The sequence below is a fragment of the Diorhabda carinulata genome, chromosome X (assembly GCF_026250575.1).
Source record: "Diorhabda carinulata isolate Delta chromosome X, icDioCari1.1, whole genome shotgun sequence".
Taxonomy (NCBI): domain Eukaryota; kingdom Metazoa; phylum Arthropoda; class Insecta; order Coleoptera; family Chrysomelidae; genus Diorhabda; species Diorhabda carinulata.
Window position 1 is genome coordinate 35384373 of NC_079472.1, and position 24686 is coordinate 35409058.

Genomic DNA, 24686 nt, shown 5'->3' on the forward strand with positions numbered 1-24686 from the left:
TGACGATTTTGATAGACGCGAAGAATTTCCAGATCTACTGATGAAAAACAGTTACAATCAAAACGATCCAAATTTTTTAAGTACTGTTATGTTTTGCGATGAGGTCACTTTTTGTATTAATGGAATCGTAAATCGGCATAATTTTAGATACTGGTCACGTATAACAATCCTCGTTGGATGCGTGAATCCCACACCCAATATCCCGAAAAAATAAATGTATGGACCGGGATAATAGGGGACAAAATAATTGGTCCCTTTTCATAGAGGTTAACTTATATGGTCCGGCGTAATTAGATTTATTGGAAAATAGTATTCTATCTGAATTGGCTCGGATATTTCCAAATCAGAATAAGTAGATAATATTTAGCTACAAGATTGTGCCCCACCTGACAATGCGTGTGTGGCTAGCAAAATATAAAAATAATGTGTTTCGCAGAAGATGGATTGGAAGGCCTTGTTTTTATCTAATGGCCCCCACGATCACCGGACATGAATCCTTTAGAATAATTCTTGTGGAGTCACTTAAAAAACATAGTTTATAAAACAAAATCGTACAGGCCCCGTTTCAGAGATAATTGAGGCGTTCCATACTAAAACGAGATTTTAGCTAAAAAATCGTAGTTAATTTGTTATTAAAAAATAGAAAAAAAAATGAAAAACAAAAACAAACTTCTCCTGATTACCTGTGAAGAAGAAATGTTCAGATTTTCAAGAATTGGTTCAGTAGATTTTGAGTTGTTATGTTCACGAACTTCAAAAATGACATTTTCGAGAAAATCGATTCAAATTTTTGAAAATTCCAAATAAACCATCAATAAAGGAACATGAATTTTCATACTTACATAGAATCATCAATGCCATCAACACACAGACGGAGAAAGGGATTCGACTACTAGCGACTACCAGGTATCAAGGCCGGTTGTTTAAAACATTATAACTTTGTTACTTTTACTCGGATTGACATAAAATTTGTAGACAATATTCTGTTCATTTAGAAAAAAAAATGCAAAAAAAAATTTTTAAACCTTACCCCCCTCTCCTTTAAAGGAATGATTCAAGATTTGTTAGTATAATAATAATAATAATAAAATATTTCTCAATTTACTTACAATAAAATCTTTAACATTAACATAAACGGTTTGGATTTTCACTTTCAAACCAAACCAATAAAATTTTTTCAAAAAAATATAATAAAAACATGTTTTCATATCACGTTTAGGTACATAATATCAAATACCAAATATAGCAATATTGCTATCCCAGAGATTTCTATAAAATATCACTCACATACCATTGTAAATATTCATAAAAACTATAATACGGGGTGTTTCAAAAAGAATCATCCTATTTAGCAACATAATAGAAATTAATCCTATGCAATCGAACAATATAATGTTGAGAAAGAAGTTCTGGAGTTTTATGTGATTTCCGCTAGTTAAAAATAGCGATTCCGTTAACGCCCAACTCAGTAGTTAGCAAAATATGCGCAACGGAAAGCGTTTTTTATGCTTAGCGTACAAATTTCAATCACTACAATATAGGGAGAAGGAGGAGTATCTTTTATGGGAGGAAATTTGAAAAAGTTTCCAGCTGTGTACGATAAATGATAGTTCAAAAACCTGTGTTCTGAATGTAGTAATCGTAGATAATAAGTATTGCCGAGTTAAAAAATATCATCTAAAATAATTATTATGAGAAAACGTACACCTGGAATGGGTCTAATAATAATATTTGGTGCTTCCTTTGAAATTTACCCTGATGCTAATGTATCGACATCCTTATTCAACACGGACACTTTTCATTTACAGATTGTTCTTCTCTTTACCCTCCATACACTAAAAGCTCTCCAAAGTACGACATATTGAATTTTGTTGAGTTTATCCAAAGCCCTGTAGTAGACTAAGATGTGGAAAATAATGATGGAAATGGAAAACTTCCCATTTGTGTGGACAAATAACCGCCACAACGTGAGAATATGGGGGACCAAGCAATCACACCAAAAATTGTATAGTACATGACTGAAACTCTCCGAAAGTTATTGGTTTTTGTGCAAAGTTTATGGTCCTTTTTTCTTTCTCATACCACTACATCTCTTCCCTCGGTTAGAAAAAAATGAATATCTTAAACTATGGGCTTCCTTATGCTGTTGTCTCCTATAAACGCCGTCGGCTGCGTACAACGTCACTCCGTACGCCGCGTCACGATGCTTACTATAGATATTTACTGTTGTAGTCTCTTTCACACGCTGACTTTGGCGTGTGGACACCGTAGGCGCCATTCAAACGTTTTGCGACTCGTCTCTAGTGACGAATTTATATCCATTTTATATCACACGACTATACGCTAGTACTGTTTGTCGACTACTGTTGTGAACGAGACGTCGTCGTTCGCTTATGAGATAAATTGACCGCTGACGCTGTGTCTGGCGTTTAGACGTCGATCGGAAGGTTTACGCTCAAGCCGTATATAACATTTAATAGGAGACTGAGACCTTAATGAATCGGCAGTTACATCGCGTTACACCACAGGCCTTCAAGGTCACTGTCCCTTACTGTTTACGATTTTTTTGTAAAAGACACTTCATATCTGTCATCTGCTAGAGCATTGTCTAAAAATTAATGCATATATCTTTAAAAAAGCAGTTGACGCGTAATGAGTTTTGATCCACTACCACCAAAAGATTCCAAACGCCCAAGAGACAGATCTCCAACTAGATGGGTAGACCAAACAAAACCCTTAATAAATATGAGACTGCATCATGCCGAAAAGATTGCACAGGATAGGCAAGCATGGAAACAACTGTTGAATCAAATATAAATAGTGTCACTTTATCCTTTGGACGATAATGGAAAGAGAAGGAAGTAATTTTTTGTTGTCCTGAAAATAGTTGTCAAACAAACGTGTAGAAGATCTGCAGACATAGTGTGTATGCAGAACAATATATGACCCTGAGATAGCTGCTAGTTGTGCAGTGAGTGCTGTGAAATCAGGCAGTTGATGAGTATCGTGAGATATAGTTTGATGGTAAGCGCTTACATCAAAATAACTGTTCTCCGAGGGAGAAATGCGATAGAACGATACAGGGATTTAGTGGAAGCCCATGGGAATACTGCCCTACTATCCTACCAAGGTGCGTCTCTTGGTACCACTTCATAGAGCCATCGAATCTATCACTCAAGGTATGCTAAGTAAGTTTTAGAACGAATTTGATTATCGAACAGACATATGGTGTATATCTTAAGAGGGGCTCTTTAAATGGTATGTGAAACAACTTTACCATTTCATATAAAAGTAACCTCATATCCATATGATCATTAGTTTTGCTAATATAAACCTAGAAAATTGGATGATACTTTTTGAAACGCTCTGTATAAAGGCACTTTATATTTAAGTAACTTAAATTACGTGTATATCTTGTAATAAATCACCGACACCGTTTCTGTGCCCATTAACGTTACCGGATTCGATTTGTTCCTTTAGAATCTCCAATTCCCTTATACCCGATAATGTAGTTTCATATTTATGGGTTACTAAAGATCTATAAAAATGTATTGCAAAAGCTAAAAATACAAACAATATGGGTACTAGAATAATTGTGGCTGCCCAAGCAGCAACTTCGTTGGTGTCTATAAATTTCACCCAACATACTATGGCAATTTCTGCTAAAAATAGCAGAAGACCTAATAGTGTTGAAAACGCCCAGGCGGTTTCTATGTACCAATGTAGTCTCTCGTGCGGTGACTCCTCTACCAAGTTTATGGATTCTAAATTACAAATTGCTTCAATGTTTGGTAGTATACAAGTACTTATCATGAGTGCCAGCATGTGTACAGCTACCAAAAGTGTGGTAATGATAGCGAAAGCTACAAGGACTTCCTTTGGAATATGGTTTGGAGTTTGAAGTTGAAGTTCTACCATCGCGACCATAGCAAAACCAGAAAGAAGAGCTGATGTTTTGCCAGATGCTTTTAATTTGGCTCGGGAAAGTTGGAGTTTTCGCCATGATAGGTAGCGACGGTTGTGGATCTCGTCTCCTGAGAGAGACATATTTTTGTACTGAAAATTAAAAAAAAAAAACAATAATTCAATAATAACCACTGACTTGTATTTGTAAAAATACCAAGATGATTGTGAAATATAGGTTGAAAGGAATAATTGATTCTGCCTAGGAAGAGTCTACTCTTACTAAAAGTATCAAAAGGTGATTGAGAAGAAATAGGTCAACTTTTCCTAAGAAGATTCGACTATGCCTTTTGTGGTTCGATGACGTTGATTCCACTTGTTACTCTCTAGATGCCACTACGTTTTGGATATCCCAGCTCTATTTGTTTACTGTTTTCTTTGACACTATATTTGTTGTAGTTTTCAACAGTGAACAAAGAATTATTACGTGTTTGATGAATAAGGCCGACTCCATACTTCGTCAAAAAAAAAAACTAGAACGTTCTATTATCCTAGTATATTCACTTAAAAGAGTTTGACGAAAAAGTGACTTTTTAATTAAAAAGTTACAAACTTAGTCCAACGAGCGTTCCATTTTTTGACCATTTAAAAATAATATATCTGAAGCTCCCCAAAATACTCCATTGTCTCTGCTATCACCTCTCCTTTATCACTTTCCACTTGTCGATTTTTTTAAGTTTAAGGAATCTGTATAATTTTTTTCATTATTCACTCTTCAAATACTATAAATTTTTAAATTTTTTAAATAATATAGATAATTGTGTTATTAAATGAAACTTCACTGTGATATAACAAAGTTCATTCTTATTTTCTCTGTCATTGTTATAATATAATATTGGCTACACAGAACCACGATCTTTACAGAACTAAGTGTTAATTCTCACTCGCAGCCAACTTCACGACGTATTAGGATGTTGCGATTACCAAGGCTTAATCCCATACAGAAATCTAACGAATTGTCAGAATGAGTTGATGCTTATTTCAAAATGGCCGCCGTGGGGTATATGAAACCAACAATCTTTTGTATTTTATTCTTTTTAATTAGGTGTTTTTACAAATCACATAGATTAGTTTGCGCTACCTTATAATTCGATATGAGGTTGGATTACGTATGTCTTAGATTATAAAAGACGTACGTCGGTTGGGATGATTCGACGGAATGGACAACCGGAGCGTGACGTCACGGCCGTCATATAGTTATAGTTCACTTTCCAATCAAAGTTTGTGGGGTTGTGAGTGTTTAATTAATTTACTGTTGTATAAAATGGTAATGTGTTTTGTACCAGTAGGTATTTTTTGTAAAATTTATCAAAGAAAATAAAAAAAAAATCGATTCTCAATGCAGTTAAAACTTTGTTTGGCAAGTGATCTCTGACCTACCCTAGCAATGGAAATGTATGACGTGAACACTTCTGCAGTCTATTTAAATTCTGCTCCGAAATTGGCCGATTGTTTCCGAGGTACCTGTAATTTTCAATGTCTTCTATATTCTGACGCAGATCAGCTGTTTCCTCAGATTGCTCTATTGAAATATGATAAACTTAATAATTTGTTAGTTTTCTAAATGAAATTCAACATCTATTGTTATAACTCTAAACCTATTATCTCTCTAAGCTAAAATTGCTAGTTACTTATATATATATATTAATTATTGTTAATAAAGCAAAAATGGTATTTGATATTATTTACATAATATAAGGAAGTTACATAGATTATTCTTTAGTCCTTGTAACCAGTTGACCACAGTATATTCTTGGGTCTCGGTTTGGCTATAAAAGCAATAGTCTAAGCAAAGGAGGAAAGTTGAAAGAATTTAGAAGACTTTAGAAAAACTTTAAAAGAGATGATTATTATCGTTTGGCAAAACGATTTATTACCTGTGTAGGTATTCCAAACTAATTCGTCTGGGTTGAATAAGGGCATTGCAACAAGAAAAATTTCGATATTTTTTTGACAATTCTAAAATACACGGTAATACTAAATTGAGACGTTCTTTATATATTTATATATATTGTATGAATCCTAGATAAGATTTACTAACCTTAATCATTTTGTTAGAATTCTTCATTTTCTTGATATTAAATCTAAATTCAAAATAAATAAAATGTAGTAATTTGATTTTGTGTTCTGCTTGTTTGAAGCGCTCCCCTATTCCTTATTAAGTTTAGGTAATGGATTTTGAAATGTATTTTTGTTTCTATAATAGCTAAATATAACTAAAGCTTGAGTGAAACCAGTATCGGTTGAAAATATAATTGGACTGAAGTTCCAGTACTTACCATTAATTGGAAAAAAATGTATTTATAAGGTAAATACCTACAAACTATATATTTAATTCAAACATTACTTGGCTTTTCCCACCATTATTATTTGATAAATTGAGATAATTATTACATTAGAATCTAATTTGACTAGAACAAAAGAAATGAATCTCCACCACAACTTACCAGGTGATTATAGTATCTGCACCGATATCCTCTAACAAATCAGAGTAATTTTATTGAAAAAAAAAATCTTGCATTGTTATAACTAATATTTTTAGTAACCTCTCACAATGAATTACCCAGTATATGAAATATGGTATGCTTCTATTATGGAAAGCCACATATCATTTATTTAATTAACATACCTATTGAATGAGCGCGAAAGCATAGTAGGGAAACAAAGATTTTCACAAAAATTATTTTCTAGTAAGTTTATGTTCCATTAGATACATTGGTAAAGAAAATAAGTAAATAATGTTACCCCGTAGCTTTCTAAATGAACTTATGTATTTAAATGTTCAGCCATGCGAGATTTCAACTTTTGGCCCATATAGTACACGATTTTCTTTTTCTTGACCGGTTGTAAGTACGTACTTTTGATCGAATTACGACGAAAAATATTTTTTGGAATATTTATAATAATAATTTATGGTCTACAATAACTTCAACTTCATCACAAACTTCCTGGTTTATACATGGTTCACTAAGATGACTCAAGGTCGAGTTGATTTTTTATTTTTAGTTTAGATAGATCCGTCAGCATAAATATAAATTAAACTGGCAAAAATTACACATTAGTAAATAATTTTATGTTGGCAATTCTGAACCTTCCTACTGGTTATTAATGATTCTAGTTCTAGTTGTTGGTTTTATTAATTATGGTGAAAATATATTTGGTGAATTTATGAAAATAAATATTAGATATAGTTTACAATGCGAGTGCATTAATGTATAACATTTTTTCTCATAACCTCATAAAACTTTGTAATGCTTTAGAATATTGTTCTTAGATACAGGGCCTGTGCACTGGAATAGGAGAAGTTCTATTGCTGGCTCACATCTAAAAGCTTACTTTTTCGTGTTTTATTTTTCAATGTTTGTCAATCTGGATTCTGAAACTAAGATGCAATCATGCATCAAGAAACAACCAAGATTATTGAATGAACAACGTCCATCTTGCAAAGGTGTTTGATATTGTTTGTTTATTAGCTATTTGCATTTTTGTGCATTTAAAAGTTATTATTTGCTGCGATTTGTGCTGTCGTGTTTACTTACTCAATATGAGTAAACGAGTAAAGGCCTACTGTGTACCAGGATGCACGAATAAGCAAACGATAAGGTGAGAGTAATATTTACTATTTATCAACATAAAAATGTTTAAATTGAAATCAAGTTTATATCTATGAGAATAATTCTTTTCTTCCTAACTTCATTAATTTGTATTTAGGAAATCATTTTGTTGAATGGTTAAATATGTTGACTTATTTTCTCCTTATTTTACTTTTTTATAGACATTCCATTCCAACGCTTTCACTGCCAACTCTACATTTACCTGGTAAGTACTTATATTTACTGTGACAATAAACCTCTTATGAATCCTAGTGAAAACTTATACAGAGGAAAAGAGTTGCAATTATCTCCAATAGTCAATGTCCCAATTTATAAACCATTCAATAGAAGCTCAAAATATACAGGATTAGATCTTGTTACTCCTTATGTGGCAGGTTCAGTAGCGAAGAAATTATTTAAAAGTCTCAAATGCCATTTGTGTAAAAATATAATATTTCAAAGGAATTAATTAATGCAAATTCATTAATATATTCTAAGGAATATATAAAAAAAATGTTTCATGTGCGCCTTCAGCAAAAATATCTGTGATATTTTTAAGTTTTTCTGATAAAATTATCGAAAGATTGACCCAGTTAATCAATTCGTTAGGCATAAAGAAACAAATATTTCGTTTGGAGGATTTGACAGACATTTCCTCAATATTTTGTGCAGATCATAAGGATTATGTAAATATGTTTGTAAATATTAGTTTTAGCATATGCATCTTTCATTACATAGATATTATTAATAAAATTTTGAAGGGCAAAAATCAAAAATATAAAGACTATGATGTTGTGATGAATATGGCATATGTTAAATATAGGGAAAGCTGCAAGAAAGTCAACGGTAATCATTAATTAACCATGGTTATAAAATCAGTTTTTTATATACCATTGTATGTACCATGTACAAACAGAAACATTTTTTAACCACTCCAACATCTCACTGTTGACAGTGCTAAGCCTTCTAAAGTGTGAAGGAAAATTTTTTGTTTGTGGATATAGCTATAAAATGTCAAAAACAAAATAAAAATTATAATAATCATCCTGTGTTTCAATATTCCATCTACCTATATCTTATATAAATCATTTAATTGTGAAATTTAGATGGTCACATAAATTGTAAATGAAACCAAAATATTTCACAAAATACTTTTAAACTTTAAATTTAAACAGCATTTTAATTTCAGGTATCTATATTTTCTTATTAACAACAATATTTGAATTTGAAACGTTAGCAAAATGAATGTATTTTGCATAATAGGTTTTGTTTCATTCACAATTTGATGCGACAACTAGCTTCCAGCATTTAAACTTACTCGAGTTATTTTAAATTTTTATACAGAGTATATAATCTTTGCTTAGATATAAACAATGCAAAATCACTGTATAAAAAGCTTGGTTTATTCCACCAACATTAAAAATTATCATTAAACTAACAAAACTTCTTTATGCAGGAAATTAACAAAAGTTCGCTAACTTTTTACTTCTTAGTTTAATTTCTTAATTTTGATGAGAACAGAATAAGTCAGGTCTGTATATATTTGTGGTTCTGTTTTATTTATAATATCCTTGTTCTTTGGTTATGGAAATATTATTTGTGTTAATGCGAAATAGGAAAGAGCAATGTCTAATAGTCGGTAATATCCTTTAGATGATGGAACACTGATAGAAAATGTTAAAAAACATCCATACATTTTTATTAGTTTACCAGTAATTTATAATTATCTTCAAATTCACTGCATTAACCAAAAAATTATCATCAAGAAAGTTTAGTTTAATCTTAATTTAGTTTTAATTTTGGCTGCATAAGCCAAGCTAAAGTTTTGAGTCTAATATTTTAACTCACAATTTATGGGTGTATCTTTTTATTTGTAATGGTTACTTGCCATTAGTGGGAACATAAAATGAATTTGTTAGTGTTAATCAAAATATGATTAATTGATTTTATTTTCCATTCTTTCAGTGGATAAAATGGTGCTTTATCAGTTCATAAACATGGAGTGGAATTAACTTAAGATAAGTGTTTCCACAATATTTTTAAGTCTTCATATCAATATTATTTTCTTTATATTTTTTTTATTTAGTTATTAAAAAACATTATACTTCGGGCTCCCATTAATGGTGAACAAACAAAACCCATAACAGTCAATAGTGGTATCAGACAAGGAGACTCTTGTAGTCCCATGTTATTCAACATGATACTGGATGAAATCATAAAAAGGTGAAGTTAGGTTAGGTTAGGTGTCAGAAAATCAAAATTCTGTGCTATTCTGGTAACGCCATGATATGTGCCGAAAATGAAGATGATTTTGAAGATTATTAAATACTTTTAATCTTACAAAAAATGACTATATTTATTGAAACAACCATATGCATGACAACAGAACTCATTAGAGACATATTAGAACTAAAATGCCCACTAATACAGCAGAGAATTAAATACAAGTACCTTGGAGTTATACAGTCGTAGAAGACCTAAGACAAGAAACCAAAGCATGAATTTACAAAATGACCAACACAACAGAAACAAGTCCAGAAACGATTATGTGAAGTGTGATATAATTAATGGGTATCATAGTATAAAAGACGGTGAAACTAATATTTAACCACTAAAGAGGTGAAATAGATAATCATAATAGATAGACAATCTAGAGCCAGGGCGAGGAAAGGTATCGAAGAAGGAATAGGCGTTAAACCTATTATGGAAGAAAGAAGAAGAAGTTATCAAAATTCCATTATTTTTATCCGACTTTCGAAAATTAAAAAAAAAAACAAATTTCATAACAGAAAAAAACTAAAATCAAGACAATTCAGAAATATAATTCTATTATTTTGTGATAATATACCTGCAACTTTCAAACCTAATCCAAGCAAAATAAGTAAATACAAAAAATTACTGATTTATTCTCAGGTAATGTGGGATGACCTATTGTATGTACTAGTATTTTGATATGTGAAATTCACTTGAACCATCTAAATATAAATAATATGCGACCCCCATTAATCTTCACAAATCTAACTCCTTATAGAATGGGAAGTTTCATCAAAAATTAAATCAAAATCTGTATATATGTTAACATTAGAATTGGTTAACAGCAGGTTTTATCTTCCTGTTATCTAATTGTTTGAATTACTGTGTTTATAACTGTTTACCAATTCCTATTTTTATATACAAGTATTTTGAAAATCGATTTCATAAAAAACATATCACTTTATACACACTTTCCATGTTTTGAGATAATTTTAATTTTAGAACTGATTCTACACAGAAACAATCGTAGTATGCAAATACTACAAGAAATACAAAGAAATATAACACAAATAATAAATGGGGCAGTTAATATCAAATTTATAAATAGTAGTATTTTGAGGTCAGTTTAACCTTTAGAATGAGCTGTTTCAATCAACTAGAGATATTTTGGCTAAAAAACTAATTTTTAAATACATTTGAAAAATATTTTTAGTCCATAAATTGAAAGAGGCATTAGAAATTATATTTTTCAAACAACTATACCTATAATTTTCCTTGCCTTTGTGCACTTAATCCATATTTATTAATACTTATCACATTACTGCTGTTAAATTTAATATTATATATAAAAAGCAACTTACATGTGAGGAATGATGATTGTGACTTCTCAATCTATTGAAGCTATCATCTGTGTTCTGAGGCTTATAATGTGAGTTGCTTAAATCTAGACAAACAGCACTGGTACTCCAGACAGACATTTGTTACAGGATTCCTAAAATAAAACATTTAACTGTAACAAGTATACTAAAGACAAACATAAAAAGTTGAAGTGAATTGAAAATTACAAGAAATTAGAATGGCAGATCATCTAAGGAGCAATTTGATGGTGAGAACAATAATTGTTGTTATAATAAGACAGGTCTACTGATTGTCCAAATTATACCCCAATCACACATGCTGTGTATATACTCATTCTATGCACTGTACTATCCTGTTACAAAATGGAATGTTTACTGTAGATAAAAAAGGAATGTTCAAGCACTGTGGTCTCAAAGCATAATAATGTACATACCTATACTATTAGATAATAGTAATTTATTAGTTGACACTAAAACACATGTGAATAGAATTCTTAAAATTATGTTTCCTAACTTTGAAATTGCAACTTAAACATAACAAATATTGAAATTGAAATCAATCTCCATTAGCTTTATTGACGCTAGAAAAAATAAGTATATTCTGAAAGTAATAACCTTCAGTCTAATAATTTAGTTTGTATATATTCCATTTTTTCAAATAATAATACTAAGAGGCATTTACAGTAGATATGAATGCATAGAAGAATATTTAAAATAATTACAATTGACAATAAGTTACAACATATTTTTACTTTAATTTAATAAATTTCATTTGTTCAAATATTGTATATACAAAGAAATAATTAATTTGAATCAAATAATAATCTTATACAGAAAAATCATCAAAGACTCTCGGTCAAAGTTTACAATGCAAACGAAAAAAAAAAATATTACTCAAAATTTACCATTGTTTTGGTTGGTTGCACTAAACACAAATACAAATAAATCGACGGAAGTATGATTAACAATTTCATACAACCACTTGCTTTGAAGATTCCGGAATTTGTTTACATTATGGGATTAATCCAAACAATATTTTAATTGCACACATACGAAACGTCAGCATTTCGGGGAAACGAGGTTAGTTTCATGGTGTTATGACTTTCGCTCCGTTGCCAGCTCAATTAGTAATTCCCTATATTTATAATTATTTTAAGGCTGTGACTTCTGGTACACGGAAAACCGATTATATTCGATAGAAAGTAACCTTTCCAATTTTCAATTTAAATAGTAACTGTACTCAGCAGAATCACAGTTCTATTCATTTAAATGTATATTTTTTTATAGAAACATCAATTAATTTAGATCTTAATCATATGCGGTACTAGAAAGAGATACATACCTACCTATCCGATTTTGAAAGTGTTCACTTTATTCAGAAAAATATGGTTTTTTAATAGTTCTTCATCTTCATCTAACCAAGTGCAATTTTCAGTCAAACTACAATCGTTACAAAAATTAATATCGTTGGCATACATTGCATACCACAAATCTTGGCAAAACATTCAAGACTCATAACTCGTTTTCAATACCATACAACGGTATCGTTGTTTTGCCAATCAATCAGAATGTTTCAAAACCATCATGTTTTCATATTTTGTATTAGGATCACATATTTATGAGAGGCTTATGTATTTCTTAATATTCACACCTTACCGCCATCTATGCAGGACTAGATGAGGCTAATTTGAAATCTCTATACTCAAATTATAGAACACTTCTATTGTTCATATAAAAACAAGCAAGCAACCAAAATACAGAAAATCCGTTTATAAAAAATTAGTAAATACATAATAAATCATGAGTATGTAGATAGTAATATGTTTGAAAATAACGGATATTTACATAAGCAATTTTATCTAAAATTTTCTATTTCTATCAACAACTGAGAAACAATCTTAAAACGGTTCCATACTGACATTTTTCGTTTGAAGAAGGTGTAGTCTGGAACTGCACACAATAATAGTCGTCATAATCTTAAGAAACGTCGATTGAAGCCAATCAAATTAAATTTTAAAAAAAATTTGCATATACACATGAAATCCATTCATTTGATATGTTTTAGCTAGGGAAAATATGAATTTTTTGGATTTATAGAGTTAATGATTACTTTGCATATAAAAACATTTTTGTTTTTGATCAATTACTGATTATTAAGTGCGAAAAATTATCAAAAAAAAATTATTTCAGCAAACAATAAATATCGCAGTAAGGTAAGGTATGTCTTAAAACTATACAATACTTACATAATATGAATAAAGCTTATATCATATATATATATATATATATATATATATATATATATATATATATATATATATATATAATCTACTACATAAAAATAAGTCGGGTTTTCCTTCCTGACGCTATAACTCCAGAACGCACGAACCGATTTCCACGGTTTTGCATTCGTTGGAAAGGTCTCGGGCTCCGTGAGATTTATAGCAAAGAAAATTCAGGAAAAATTTCAATAGAAAAGCGGGAGAATCTTTTTTCACATACAGCGCCATCTCTGATACATAGCATGTACTACAAACCAATATTTTAAGTAGATGGCCCCGGTGCGTGATACATTATTTGACAGCTACTCATTGTTCTCTGCTCAGTGAATTTCATGTGACAAATCGGTATTGTGTTCACTGTGAAATTGTGAAAAAAAAGTAAAAAAAATAAGTTATTCGTTTCCTAACATTTCAATTGAAAACCATCAAATCAATCACGTGTATTGTGCAAATTTTTATTCAATTTCAACAGCAGGTATTTGTCTTTAAGGTGGTAAGTTGAACTGTGTAAATTATGTGGATCGTGCATTTGAGGTTAAATTCACCACTCTGTCCATAGTCCAAAATGCCTAGAGGACGACGTGCGAACATCGGCCGCCGCACAAGACATGCAAGCCAGCAACAAGTGTATTCACAGAACTTAAGCGAAGAAAGACAAAATATAATAAGAGAAAATGCCCGATTGAGACAACGCGAGAGCACACGAAGATCATTGGCATCATACAATCGCTTGGCATTCCAATATGATCCCACTGCGAACTACAGTGATGAAAATTTAGATAATGGACCAATGCGACTATATGCCGATATTGCAATGCGCTAAAGTTCAAAAGAGAAACGGCTGGATTGTGCTGTGCAAGTGGAAAAGTCAAACTGGATCCATTACTTACATCACCACAGCCACTGAAACCATTGTTCGATGGAAGTGATCCCGATTCCAGCCATTTTCTTCAACACATCTTTGAATACAATAACTGCTTTTGCTTGACTTCTTTTGGAGCTAATATCATTCGAGAAGGCGGCTTCATGCCGACTTGCAAGGTAAAAGGTACAACACACATAACCACTCACACCAACACAATGAATTGCAACACATAACAACTACATATACACCACACACTACACCATCACACGATCAGAAGTTACACCGTATTCTTCAACAAATGATTGTTTGCAATTACAGATACAAGGACAAATATATCACTTGCATGGTTCAATGGTGCCAACTCCAGATGAACCGCATCAATTTCTGCAAATATATTCAGTATTTACTTTGGATTCACTTTCATTTACTTAGAGAAGTTCAACTAAATAACACTTCATTTTTGTAATCGAAATGAATTCATTACTGTTGTGAAATGGAATAAAATTTTTCCTTGTCAAATATAAAACAAAAAAAAATTTCTTCGTCTTTTAATCACCAAACGAAATGTTACATAAAACGAAGCCATCTGGTGGCGAAACGGAGTTTGCTGGGTTTGCTATTTTTTTCTAAATTAAAAGGTATTCCCGCCGCTTCCAGTCGCGTTACAGGCTTTTCGGTACAATAATCGTTGATTGATTGCAAAGTTTTGAGAAGAGTCTTTCAAATTTTCACAAGCATCCTCTCCAGCTAACCAACGTGTCAGATTTACCTTTTTAACGCTCTTAGAAGCTCACAAGAAAAAACTATAGTCAATAATAGTAATAACACTTAATTTTAACACTTAAATTATCTTGCAGACACTAGTATGAACACAAATCACAATAAACTTTCAATTTTATTGTAAACACCAATATAACCTTAAAAAATCATATTGCCTACTTCTTCAGTCTTCATAAATTTGGCCTTTCGCCTTTCGGTACCCAGCCAGATTCATATTGTATTCGCATATTCCCTCTATCATAAGATAAGAAAAAGAAGCATTTCAATACATGTATGTTTTGGTATTTTTTAGTACATGTGTGAGATAAGCTACTTTCTTAGGTAAACATGAGTGTGCAATCTCTCATTTTCATAAGTGGTCGTAGGAAACATATTCTGATTTTTACTAAATATTTAAATTTCTCTCCAATTTTTGAAATTCGCATTTTGCGTGTGTGTATTAATTTTTTTGTCCAATTTGTAAATCGAAATAAAAAAATTTATGAACTAAATTTGCTGCCCTAGGCTCTAGCCTGCTGGTAAATCCATCTCTGCCAAGAATACTTGAAGGCTAATAAAAACAGGAAATAAAAATATAGATAATGTTTCTGTTATTAGATACTGACGACAGATTAAAATGAAAATATATATTTGTTCACTTATTTTCAATTGTATTTGTGTACAGGTTATTATCAAATAAACGTGTCCTTTGAGACCAATGCCAGTTGTTTTATTACGCTATTCACTTACTATAATTTATTCTAATCATGCCTTAATATATCCTCAATACATTTATAACGATCGAATGTGGTATTATTCATTCTATATAAACATACTTATCATCGACCATATGGGAATTCAACGCATATCTTTCAAATGATATATAATTCCAATTTACTCACGTTTTGTTTTGATATTTTAAATTCGTTGAATACTTTCATTATTTGTTTAATAACAATTGAAAATAATTTCTTCTTTAAACTCAATATTGACTTTCACCTTAGGTGCTTTTATTGTATGAAAATGTATGGTTAGGTTAGGTTAAGTTAGGTTAAGTTAGGTTATGTTAGGTTAGGATTAACAGCGTCAGAAATGAAACTTTTTGTTATTCGAAAACTGTCATGAATGTGCAGAAAATACATTGCAGTGGAAAAAATTACTTGAAATTATAATAGAAATGATTTATAATGAAAATTGATAAATATATTAAATAATGAGACTGTGCGCCTAGAGGGCGCACTAGACGGGTGGGGTAAAAAACAAGTAGTGCCTTGGGTATCTATATATTTGTCTAAGGATCTCCCAAAATACGTTAACGTCACTATTATAGTATTTGTGCAGTAGCGGTTTGAAACGAACGTGTTTACTTACTAGTGTACAATAGGTTCTAGTAATTCACTACTTCAAACTATAATACGCTTTCACTTACACTAACTCTAAAGGTTTTGCTTTCTTACTATTGTATATCATTATTGTACAAGATTTGATTCTCCAGCGCTTAATCCAACTGTTCATTATATTCAATATATTTAATGATGTTTATAGTTTTCTTGCAGCATTGTCGTGTATTTTGCCATAATAACAGTGTTGTCTGTTGGTTCTATTCGTATCTCTTGTTGCGTTTATCATAGTTCATAGTAGAATAGTGGGAGGCCAAGAGCCGTTAATCATCGATGGCTTCAGGTAGACCTTTTGACAAATGAGAATATGATTCCCAATCAGTCAAAAAAAGAGCAGCTGCGGTGGCTTAATCCCTATGCCGAATGGAAACCGCATAATGGCCCCAGTCACCGCTTCAATTAAATCCTGTAACGGTTTTTCCATAAAGTCAGGGATGTACCGCTCGACTCACGACTAACTGCAGTTTCAATCTTCCTTTCGTTTTCGCGTAGCTAGCACCGAGCCCTACTGTGGGTGCAGTTTCACGGCTTTTGGAGCCAAGTCGTTGTTTATTTGGAGTAGAGAGTAGAGAGAGCTTTGGCCTGCCATCGTTTTCTTTTTCTCCGTTCCATTTATGTTACGATGCGACATTTATGCTAGGCTTTGTTAAAGCACTAATCAGATCTTCGACATCGATAGAAACCGACGCTTTGAAGTTAATGCGTTCCGTGGCCGATCCCTTTGCTCAGAGCCCTCGGGAGAAGAGGGGGATTTGTCATGAAACCTACTCTTGCAGGGCCATTGGAAATTTACCAGGTTTGTTGCAGATATTGTTGGCGACACCTAATTAGAGCTCAGGTTCCATTCATCCCTTAGCACGACTGCTTCAGCATTGGATTAAGCCCATAAAAATGAGCTGTACTTTGCACCAGCTCCTTTCTGCATGCCCACATAGTCGCATCCTAGGCCACTGAGCCTTCTCACTAACGTCGAAGTTCAACGGCTGCTTGAGTGGGGTACTAATCATACATTTGGTTATTTCTAAGTTTCGTTCTTTGCTTTTGCTTTTCCTGATAAGCAATTAACTACAAGTGTTTTTGTGTAAGCGTTCTTTTGATTGCAGTTTCCTTTATTGTTCTCTAAAGAGCTGTATTAAATAGCGTTGTCTCCATATCTCCATTGTCAAATATGCTGCATCTCTTACTTCTTAAGCTTAATTGGTTTTTTTTAGTCTCTCTTTCATGTTATTTGTTTTTCCATCATAATGTCTAATATTTTGTTGGTGGTGTTTAAATTAGAAAATATACTTAAATATAACTTCTGATTTCGCAACTTCAAAGTACTATAACTCAGAAATGAAGGGTCGTACGAGAAAAATTGTTTTATGCTACATTATTTTCACGTTACCTACTTACTACCGAATTATTTGCATCAAGTCCTGGAACACCCTGTATAAATTCGACAATTTTTTTTTAATTTATATTAAATTATACAATCATTTCTTAAAAAATAAAAAGTATGGACCACAGAGATCATGAAAATTGATTGAAATATTTAATTCCAACAATTTTGGCACCTAGTATTTCAAGCAAATCGCTAGATATATTTTTTGTTGTTGGTTATTCGGTATAATTCACTCGCGCTTGTCCAAAAATACTACATGTTATTAAGAATATTTCTAACATAAACACTATTATCTTAATATCTCAGTTTCGTTTACTTTTACTTTACTGAGAACAGAAAAAAGATAATTGACACATCTTCATAAACATTTGGAGTTTGATGTTAAGTAAACAAAAAATTCATAATTGCAATACGAGAATTGATCAAAATGATATACGTGGAAGCAAACAAGAAAGCGTTCGACATTCGTTCTAACAACACAAAACAATTTTAGAAGTAGAAGATTAAAACTGAATTTTAGGTTAGGTTAGGTTACTTACTACATCACATAAATCTATTTTTTTAGTGCAGAATACTAACAGTTCATCGTCGGTATTAATAGCATAGAAAAGTTAAGAAAAGAGCAATAAGGAAAAGTTAGTTGACCAGGATGGTTGTTGCATATGGCGGATGGCAATATCCGCTTTACTATAGACTATAGACCCACGACGAGTTAAAACTATCTGTATATGACAAAATACTTATAGTAAAATCATGAAAATTTCTACGTTTGGTTAGGTTAGGATCTTTTCAAAGATGTCCGACTTCCGGTACAACCGGTCTGTAACTTTGTTGTTTTAAATAGAACACCCTGTATTTTAATACATATTTGAAATCTACGTACAATTTTAGTATACTTTTGTCTTAAGACTTTTTTCGAAAAATGCATACTTTCTGAGTTCTTAGTTTTTTAAAAAAAAATTTGACCCTTGCAGACCCTTATAAATTATTTTTTTACGACGATACCTTTTACCAAGGTCAGACGTATTTGAATCTATGTTAAAAAATTTTTCATTTTATACAGGGTTTGTATAACACTCAAACAAATCCTGGAATCAGTATGGATATATGGAATCCAGCTTCGGGGCTGTGCTACGCAGAGGAATTTACGTTTTTCTTTCTGCAACAATAGTCATATTTACCGGGATTTCTGAACAGATACTTAACCAATTTTCAAGAAGTCATGAATAATGGCTCCATCATGTAACCTCGAGGTCATCAGATCTTGTACAATAATGATATACAATAGTAAGAAGACAAAACCTTTAGAGTTAGTGTAAGTGAAAGTGAAAAAGGCGTATTATAGTTCGCAGTAGTGAATTACTGAAACCTATGGTACACTACTAAGTAGCTTAAGTTATTTAACTCTCAAACAAGAATTATTTATCGATCAATTAACATGATTAATTTTTATATTAACAAATGGGGTATTTTATAAATAAAAAAATGGGATCTCCATCTTAATTGAGTTTTATTTTCTTATAATCTCATTTAGAAGGTTACTGACAGACAGCGAGACAACTTCTTAGTTATTGAATTGTGTTCAAATAATGGCTTTGATGAAAGACCTTATTATTAAGTTCCAGTAAAAATATATAAAATGTTAGTTTTGAGTTAAACGACCGATTTATTATATTTTTTGACCTTATTCTTAACAAGGCCGCTAGGAAGAGTTTATAAACAACAACAAGAGTTGCTGAATAATTATTAGACTGGCTATAACGTTTTTTATATGTTACGTAACAGAATTGATAATTGGTATGGTTTTTATGTGGCTAGCAAATGAACAGTTTATTTTGTTTTTTTTTGTTATAAGTTTGTGAATTTTTCGACATAAAAATAAACTGAAATTTTATAGTGTTTGGATCTAATTGGATTGGAATGGATTGGAAAGATTGGGTTTTATTATTATTAATTGATAATAAAATGATCGTTCTTGTCATTCTGCATCAACAAGGTTGAAAATATCAGGTTGGTCGATTTAATCGATTAAGAAGTTTCGGTTACTAATAATTTTTCTCAACTACTCCCATTAATTCATATATTATTTATTCAACAAAGATGTCAGCACTTATCAATATCCATCCATTGAGAAATTCTCACAAAAATTCCATCCATTTTTGAACATTTACATAGTTCCTCTTCGACAATCTTAGGAGTCGTTCTGATAGTGGAAAACATTGTTTCGCCAACTACCATTGAATATTTGATTTTGTCTACGCAAATGAAAGATGAGTTAGACACTGTGTACGTAGACACTACACCATCATTAGCGACAGTAAAAGTTTGGATAGCTGAAATCAAATGTGGCTAGAGAGATGGAAAAGTCTTTCGCTATTTCAAAAGAATGAATTTTTCACATAGTGACTGAATATATATGAATCCGCGCGTCGGGTCTCGCGTTTGCTAACTTTGGACCAAAAGCGCATTTCAATAAACATTTCCCAGACATCATTGACGCGGTATAAACAAAATTAGTAGGTTTTTGCGTGGATTCACTGTGGATCCACCAATACACTCTTGAAATTGAAAAATATTCAACACAGTGAATTGTAAAGGGCAAATCTGCTTCAAAAAATGCAAAGAACGGTTTAATCGGCTGGAAAAAAAATTCAAAAGTAACAAGATATAAAAGTTATTTGTCTTATTACCAGACGAAAAAGAAATTTGACTGCAATCAGTGCTTGCAGTGTTGTGTATGGCTGATTTTTTGAAGACAGCACAAACTTTATTTATTATTTAAGACATTTTTCAATTCTAGAAAGTTTCTTAAAGTTTATTTGTGCAAATTGAGTGCTAATAAATAAACATATTCTGAATAATAACCTTTTTTTATTTCAATTCCTCGAATGGTGGGACACGATTGCAAGGTTTACCCTAGCGAAATATGTCCGTGAACTAAGATCTAAAATACTCAAAAAAATAAGTACTACTATATATCTAGTTATATCAGCATCTTGGAAAGATTGAGCCTCTGTTTACATAGGACAGACATTTTAGTGTTTGGAAAGTAGTTTGAAAGGTCATCAATACGATATAAAAAAATAAAGTTGCATTAACAAACCCTGGAATATAAAAAAACATACATTCGATTAGAAAAATTCTTGGTACGGAATCAAACAAATAAAATAATAAAAATACGAACGAGAAGAGAATGCTAAAAAATATGAACAATTTGGGTAAAATTTAGAGTTCTAGTTATAAATTTTAATGCAACTATGAATAATATAATTTATAACTACTTTTTATTTTTGAGATTTATAACATCTAGGTAAAAGTTATTTATTGTGGTTGAAACAGATTTTTACTAAGATATTAATATTGTGGATGATCTATTGAATAATATAAATACGCAAGTTGCCAATGTCAAGTCATGTTTTGATAAAGGCCGAAATAGTTTGAAACGTCAATATTTTCAACTGTTTTAAAAACTTTTATTAAGAAAAGACCTCAAACCAAGACGACAAAACATAAAAAAAAGTCTACGTCAACTGCATCAACAAAAGCATTTATTATTATAATCGCAAATAAAGACTATAGACCAGTGTGAATGACGAATATCACCTTTCTTTAAATAATATATATAATAATTTTACTTTCACATTATCGGGTATTTAGTTTTCCTAGTTGTTAAATTCGAAGCCTAGTATTACTCACATCTCCAAAAGTTTTTATAGATTTAAATATACATATTTTATTTCATAAAACAATATATTTAAATTTATAAAAGGTGCTCAATCTTATTTTTTAGTGTAATAACAATATATGTGAAGCAAAAAAATTGAATTTATGTAACCAAGAATATACAGATGTGGTCTGGCATTATCATTTTGAAAAATGAGATTTGCTCCATATTCATTGCGTAAGAGCTGAACTATCGTCTTGTTTTCCGCGTATATGGTACCTGACATTGTTCAATCAATGACAATAAGTGGTGTATGGAGACCATACATTATACCCCCCAAAAACATCACGTATCCTCTTTGATAGATAACAACATCTATGGTAAAATTGAGTCGTTCCTGTCTACCTGGGACTCACCAGATCCTTTTCCGCCGACTATCCCTGTGGAAACCAATCCCTGTATTCTTGAGCCCATTGGAGACGGGCAGCTATGTGTCGTTGTGAAAGTCTAGGCACCCTTAAAGGTCTTCTTGCCCTTAGAATCGATGAATGTATTCTCCTTCTGATGGTACTTCTCGAAACTGCCCTTCGGTATGTTAGCAAAGAGTGACTTGGAAGGGGGCGGTCTTCGCGCAACGTTATCAGTTTCCTGGAAAAGGGCCACTATCTGCCTCATCGAATATAAATCTTTTTGATGTAAGGCCACTATTCTTACTCGATCAAACTCAGAAATCAATTCACCTGGCATTTTCAACAAAATATAAATGAACTCGCTGTTAAGTTAAATAGTTAAATCTGATTTCTTTTACAAAAATTCATATATTTACGGACGAAAATAATTTTTTGTTATGATATTGTTTTCATTGTTATGATAAGGTGCCACAAAATTAAAAAACGTTTAAATTTAAATTAAAAAAAGTTTACAAGGGGGGGCAAGACTTTTGGAGTTGTGTCTATTTTATTGTCCTTAAAAACTGCAAGTATAATAATTTGGATCCTGATCAATAGTTAATAGGGTCCTGCTGATAATAGAAAACATTATATACCAAGCATATTCATTTATACATGGTGCTGAACCTTTTTAATTATTACTGGAATTAGATAAAAATACTGATTTTTGCCAGGTAGGAAATACTCAGTTTAATTGATGAAAACATTAAATATAGCAGCACGAATAAATAAGGTCACTGTAGTATTTTCGAAATTATTATTGTCATACACACAACTAATCTATAAAAAGACGAAATTTTTGGCTGGGCTACTGTCAACATAGCTCAAGTTATTTTACAAAATAAGGAATCGCTTATTTACCTACGTACTACGTAAATGTACAAATCCAATAAATATTAACATTTGATTATACACTTAATCACTTGTAAAACATTGTCAGTCATCAAAAATTCCGGTAAGCTTAAATCTTACGAAAAAATTTATTTCTGAATCATGTACACGATGAATTGGAAAATGCGCGTGTTCAACTGTTAAAACTCTACTATTAATTTGTCTGCTATTCCGGTTAGGCGTACAACGCCGCGTTTTCGACGTCGAGTAAAGTCTTGATGGGAAGTTTGCTTCTTTATTTTTGACGCCGCGCCGGTTTCATTGATTTCTATCATGTAAGGAATAGTCAATGTTTGTTTAGAAAGTGTAATGTACAAAGTAGTAACCTCCAATTCTGTAATTAAAAATTACGTGCCATATGTAGATCGGATTTAAGGTCAATTTTACAATCTATGTTAAAACTGGAGAGTAAAGTTTAAACTACGATTTAAACTCTAGTTTAAACCAAGAATGAACCAGATCTAATTATTTTACAAGTCACAGTTAAACAGACATTTTTCTTCCAGTTGTCACAAAATTTTTCCGATACGAGTATTTGTTTGAAAGCCGAATTGTTTAAGGAAGTTGTATGAAGAACAAAAAAAAAAATCGTACAATTTCTATGAAGTAGCACTTCTGAAACTCGTGAAAAAATATAAAGGAACTGTCAAATAAAAAGAAAAAAAAAAGATAATGTGGTGAAAAAAATTGGGAGGAGTTAATGCTGAAAATAACAAAACGATCGTCTTTTCGATTGAACCACAACAACAATAAAAAATCTAGGAAAATTTTAAGATTCGCTTTTTGTTTTCTCGGAACATCGACAATGTTAATAATTTCTTCATCATCATCGTCAAGTTCATCAAATATAAAGTTCAAATCCTCGATCATTTTACCAAAAACTTATATAATATTGTAAAAAATATGAAAAAGTTAAGTTCGGATCCTCCGTTTCATGTTAAACTGAAGTTTAAACTACCTCCACACCGCCGGCAACGTTTAAACCAGAGTTTACCGGTAAATACCATCTATAAAACGTGAAACAACGTGAAACGACGTTTGAGGTTCAAACTTCACCTGTAAAATACAGATAATGTTCACAGTCAACCTCTAAGGTCGATTTTTGGACCATATCTTCAATTCTTATAAACTGATTGTGCTCTTATTACAAATGTGTATTGAGCCTTTTGGAAATAAATATACAAATTTAAGATAATAATTTATTAATACGATAATAGATATTATGTTAGAAATGATTGGGGTAAATACTAAATCTTTAAAATAATAGCGTACATGTTAACAAAAAATAAATATATGAGTTGTTATACTGTTAACGACTGTAAAGAACAAAATTTTTGAATAACTGAATAATTGATAAACAACATATTAAAGAAGATAAATGTGGATTTTAGACCTAAAAAAACTAAATGTTTGTCCTTTCAATTTTTATGCTCGTTTATCACTTTTTTAAAGCTTTGAAAATCAAAATTGTTCGTTCTCATTTTTTTCTTTTTATTAGTTGTCATCTTTACTTTGAACATTTCAATTTCTTCTAATGTAAAGCTTCAAAAATCAATCTTTTCATTTTCCATCTTTATTGTATATAATATGATCTGGCTTGTTAATCTTTTTTGGTACATTTATTCGTGGTCTTTCTCATCTCTTTATTTGAGTTCCTTGATATGTTTTCCTGGAAAATAGCTTGATACAGATGAACCAAAAAATATTTGGCGTGCGAATTTTCATTGACCATGTAAGATAGATACTCTTTGGTGAAGGCTGTACTTTCACTACTACTCCAAATAGTTTCCACTTCTTTACGTTATGAATTTTTCAATAAATTTTT

At 31.4% G+C, this 24686-nt stretch overlaps 1 protein-coding gene across 8 annotated transcripts in view; it reads right to left on the reverse strand.

The window, feature by feature from the left end:
* Positions 1 to 23017, reverse strand: part of LOC130902467 (calcium release-activated calcium channel protein 1-like) — a 28413-nt gene extending 5396 nt beyond the window's left edge. Inside the window, exons 1-3 of one of the 8 annotated variants that reach the window (XM_057814637.1) lie at positions 22832 to 23017; positions 11171 to 11301; positions 2322 to 4056 (exon numbers count right to left, since the gene is read on the reverse strand). In XM_057814637.1, coding sequence (XP_057670620.1) covers positions 3397 to 4056; positions 11171 to 11287 — 777 coding nt within the window. In that variant the 5' untranslated portion in view covers positions 11288 to 11301; positions 22832 to 23017 and the 3' untranslated portion in view covers positions 2322 to 3396. Of the gene's footprint in view, positions 1 to 2321; positions 4057 to 11170; positions 11302 to 12072; positions 12404 to 12509; positions 12801 to 22831 lie in introns of those variants that run through there. The other 7 variants (XM_057814640.1, XM_057814638.1, XM_057814636.1 and 4 more) reach the window with 7 other exon arrangements.
* Positions 23018 to 24686: the final 1669 nt, after the last annotated feature.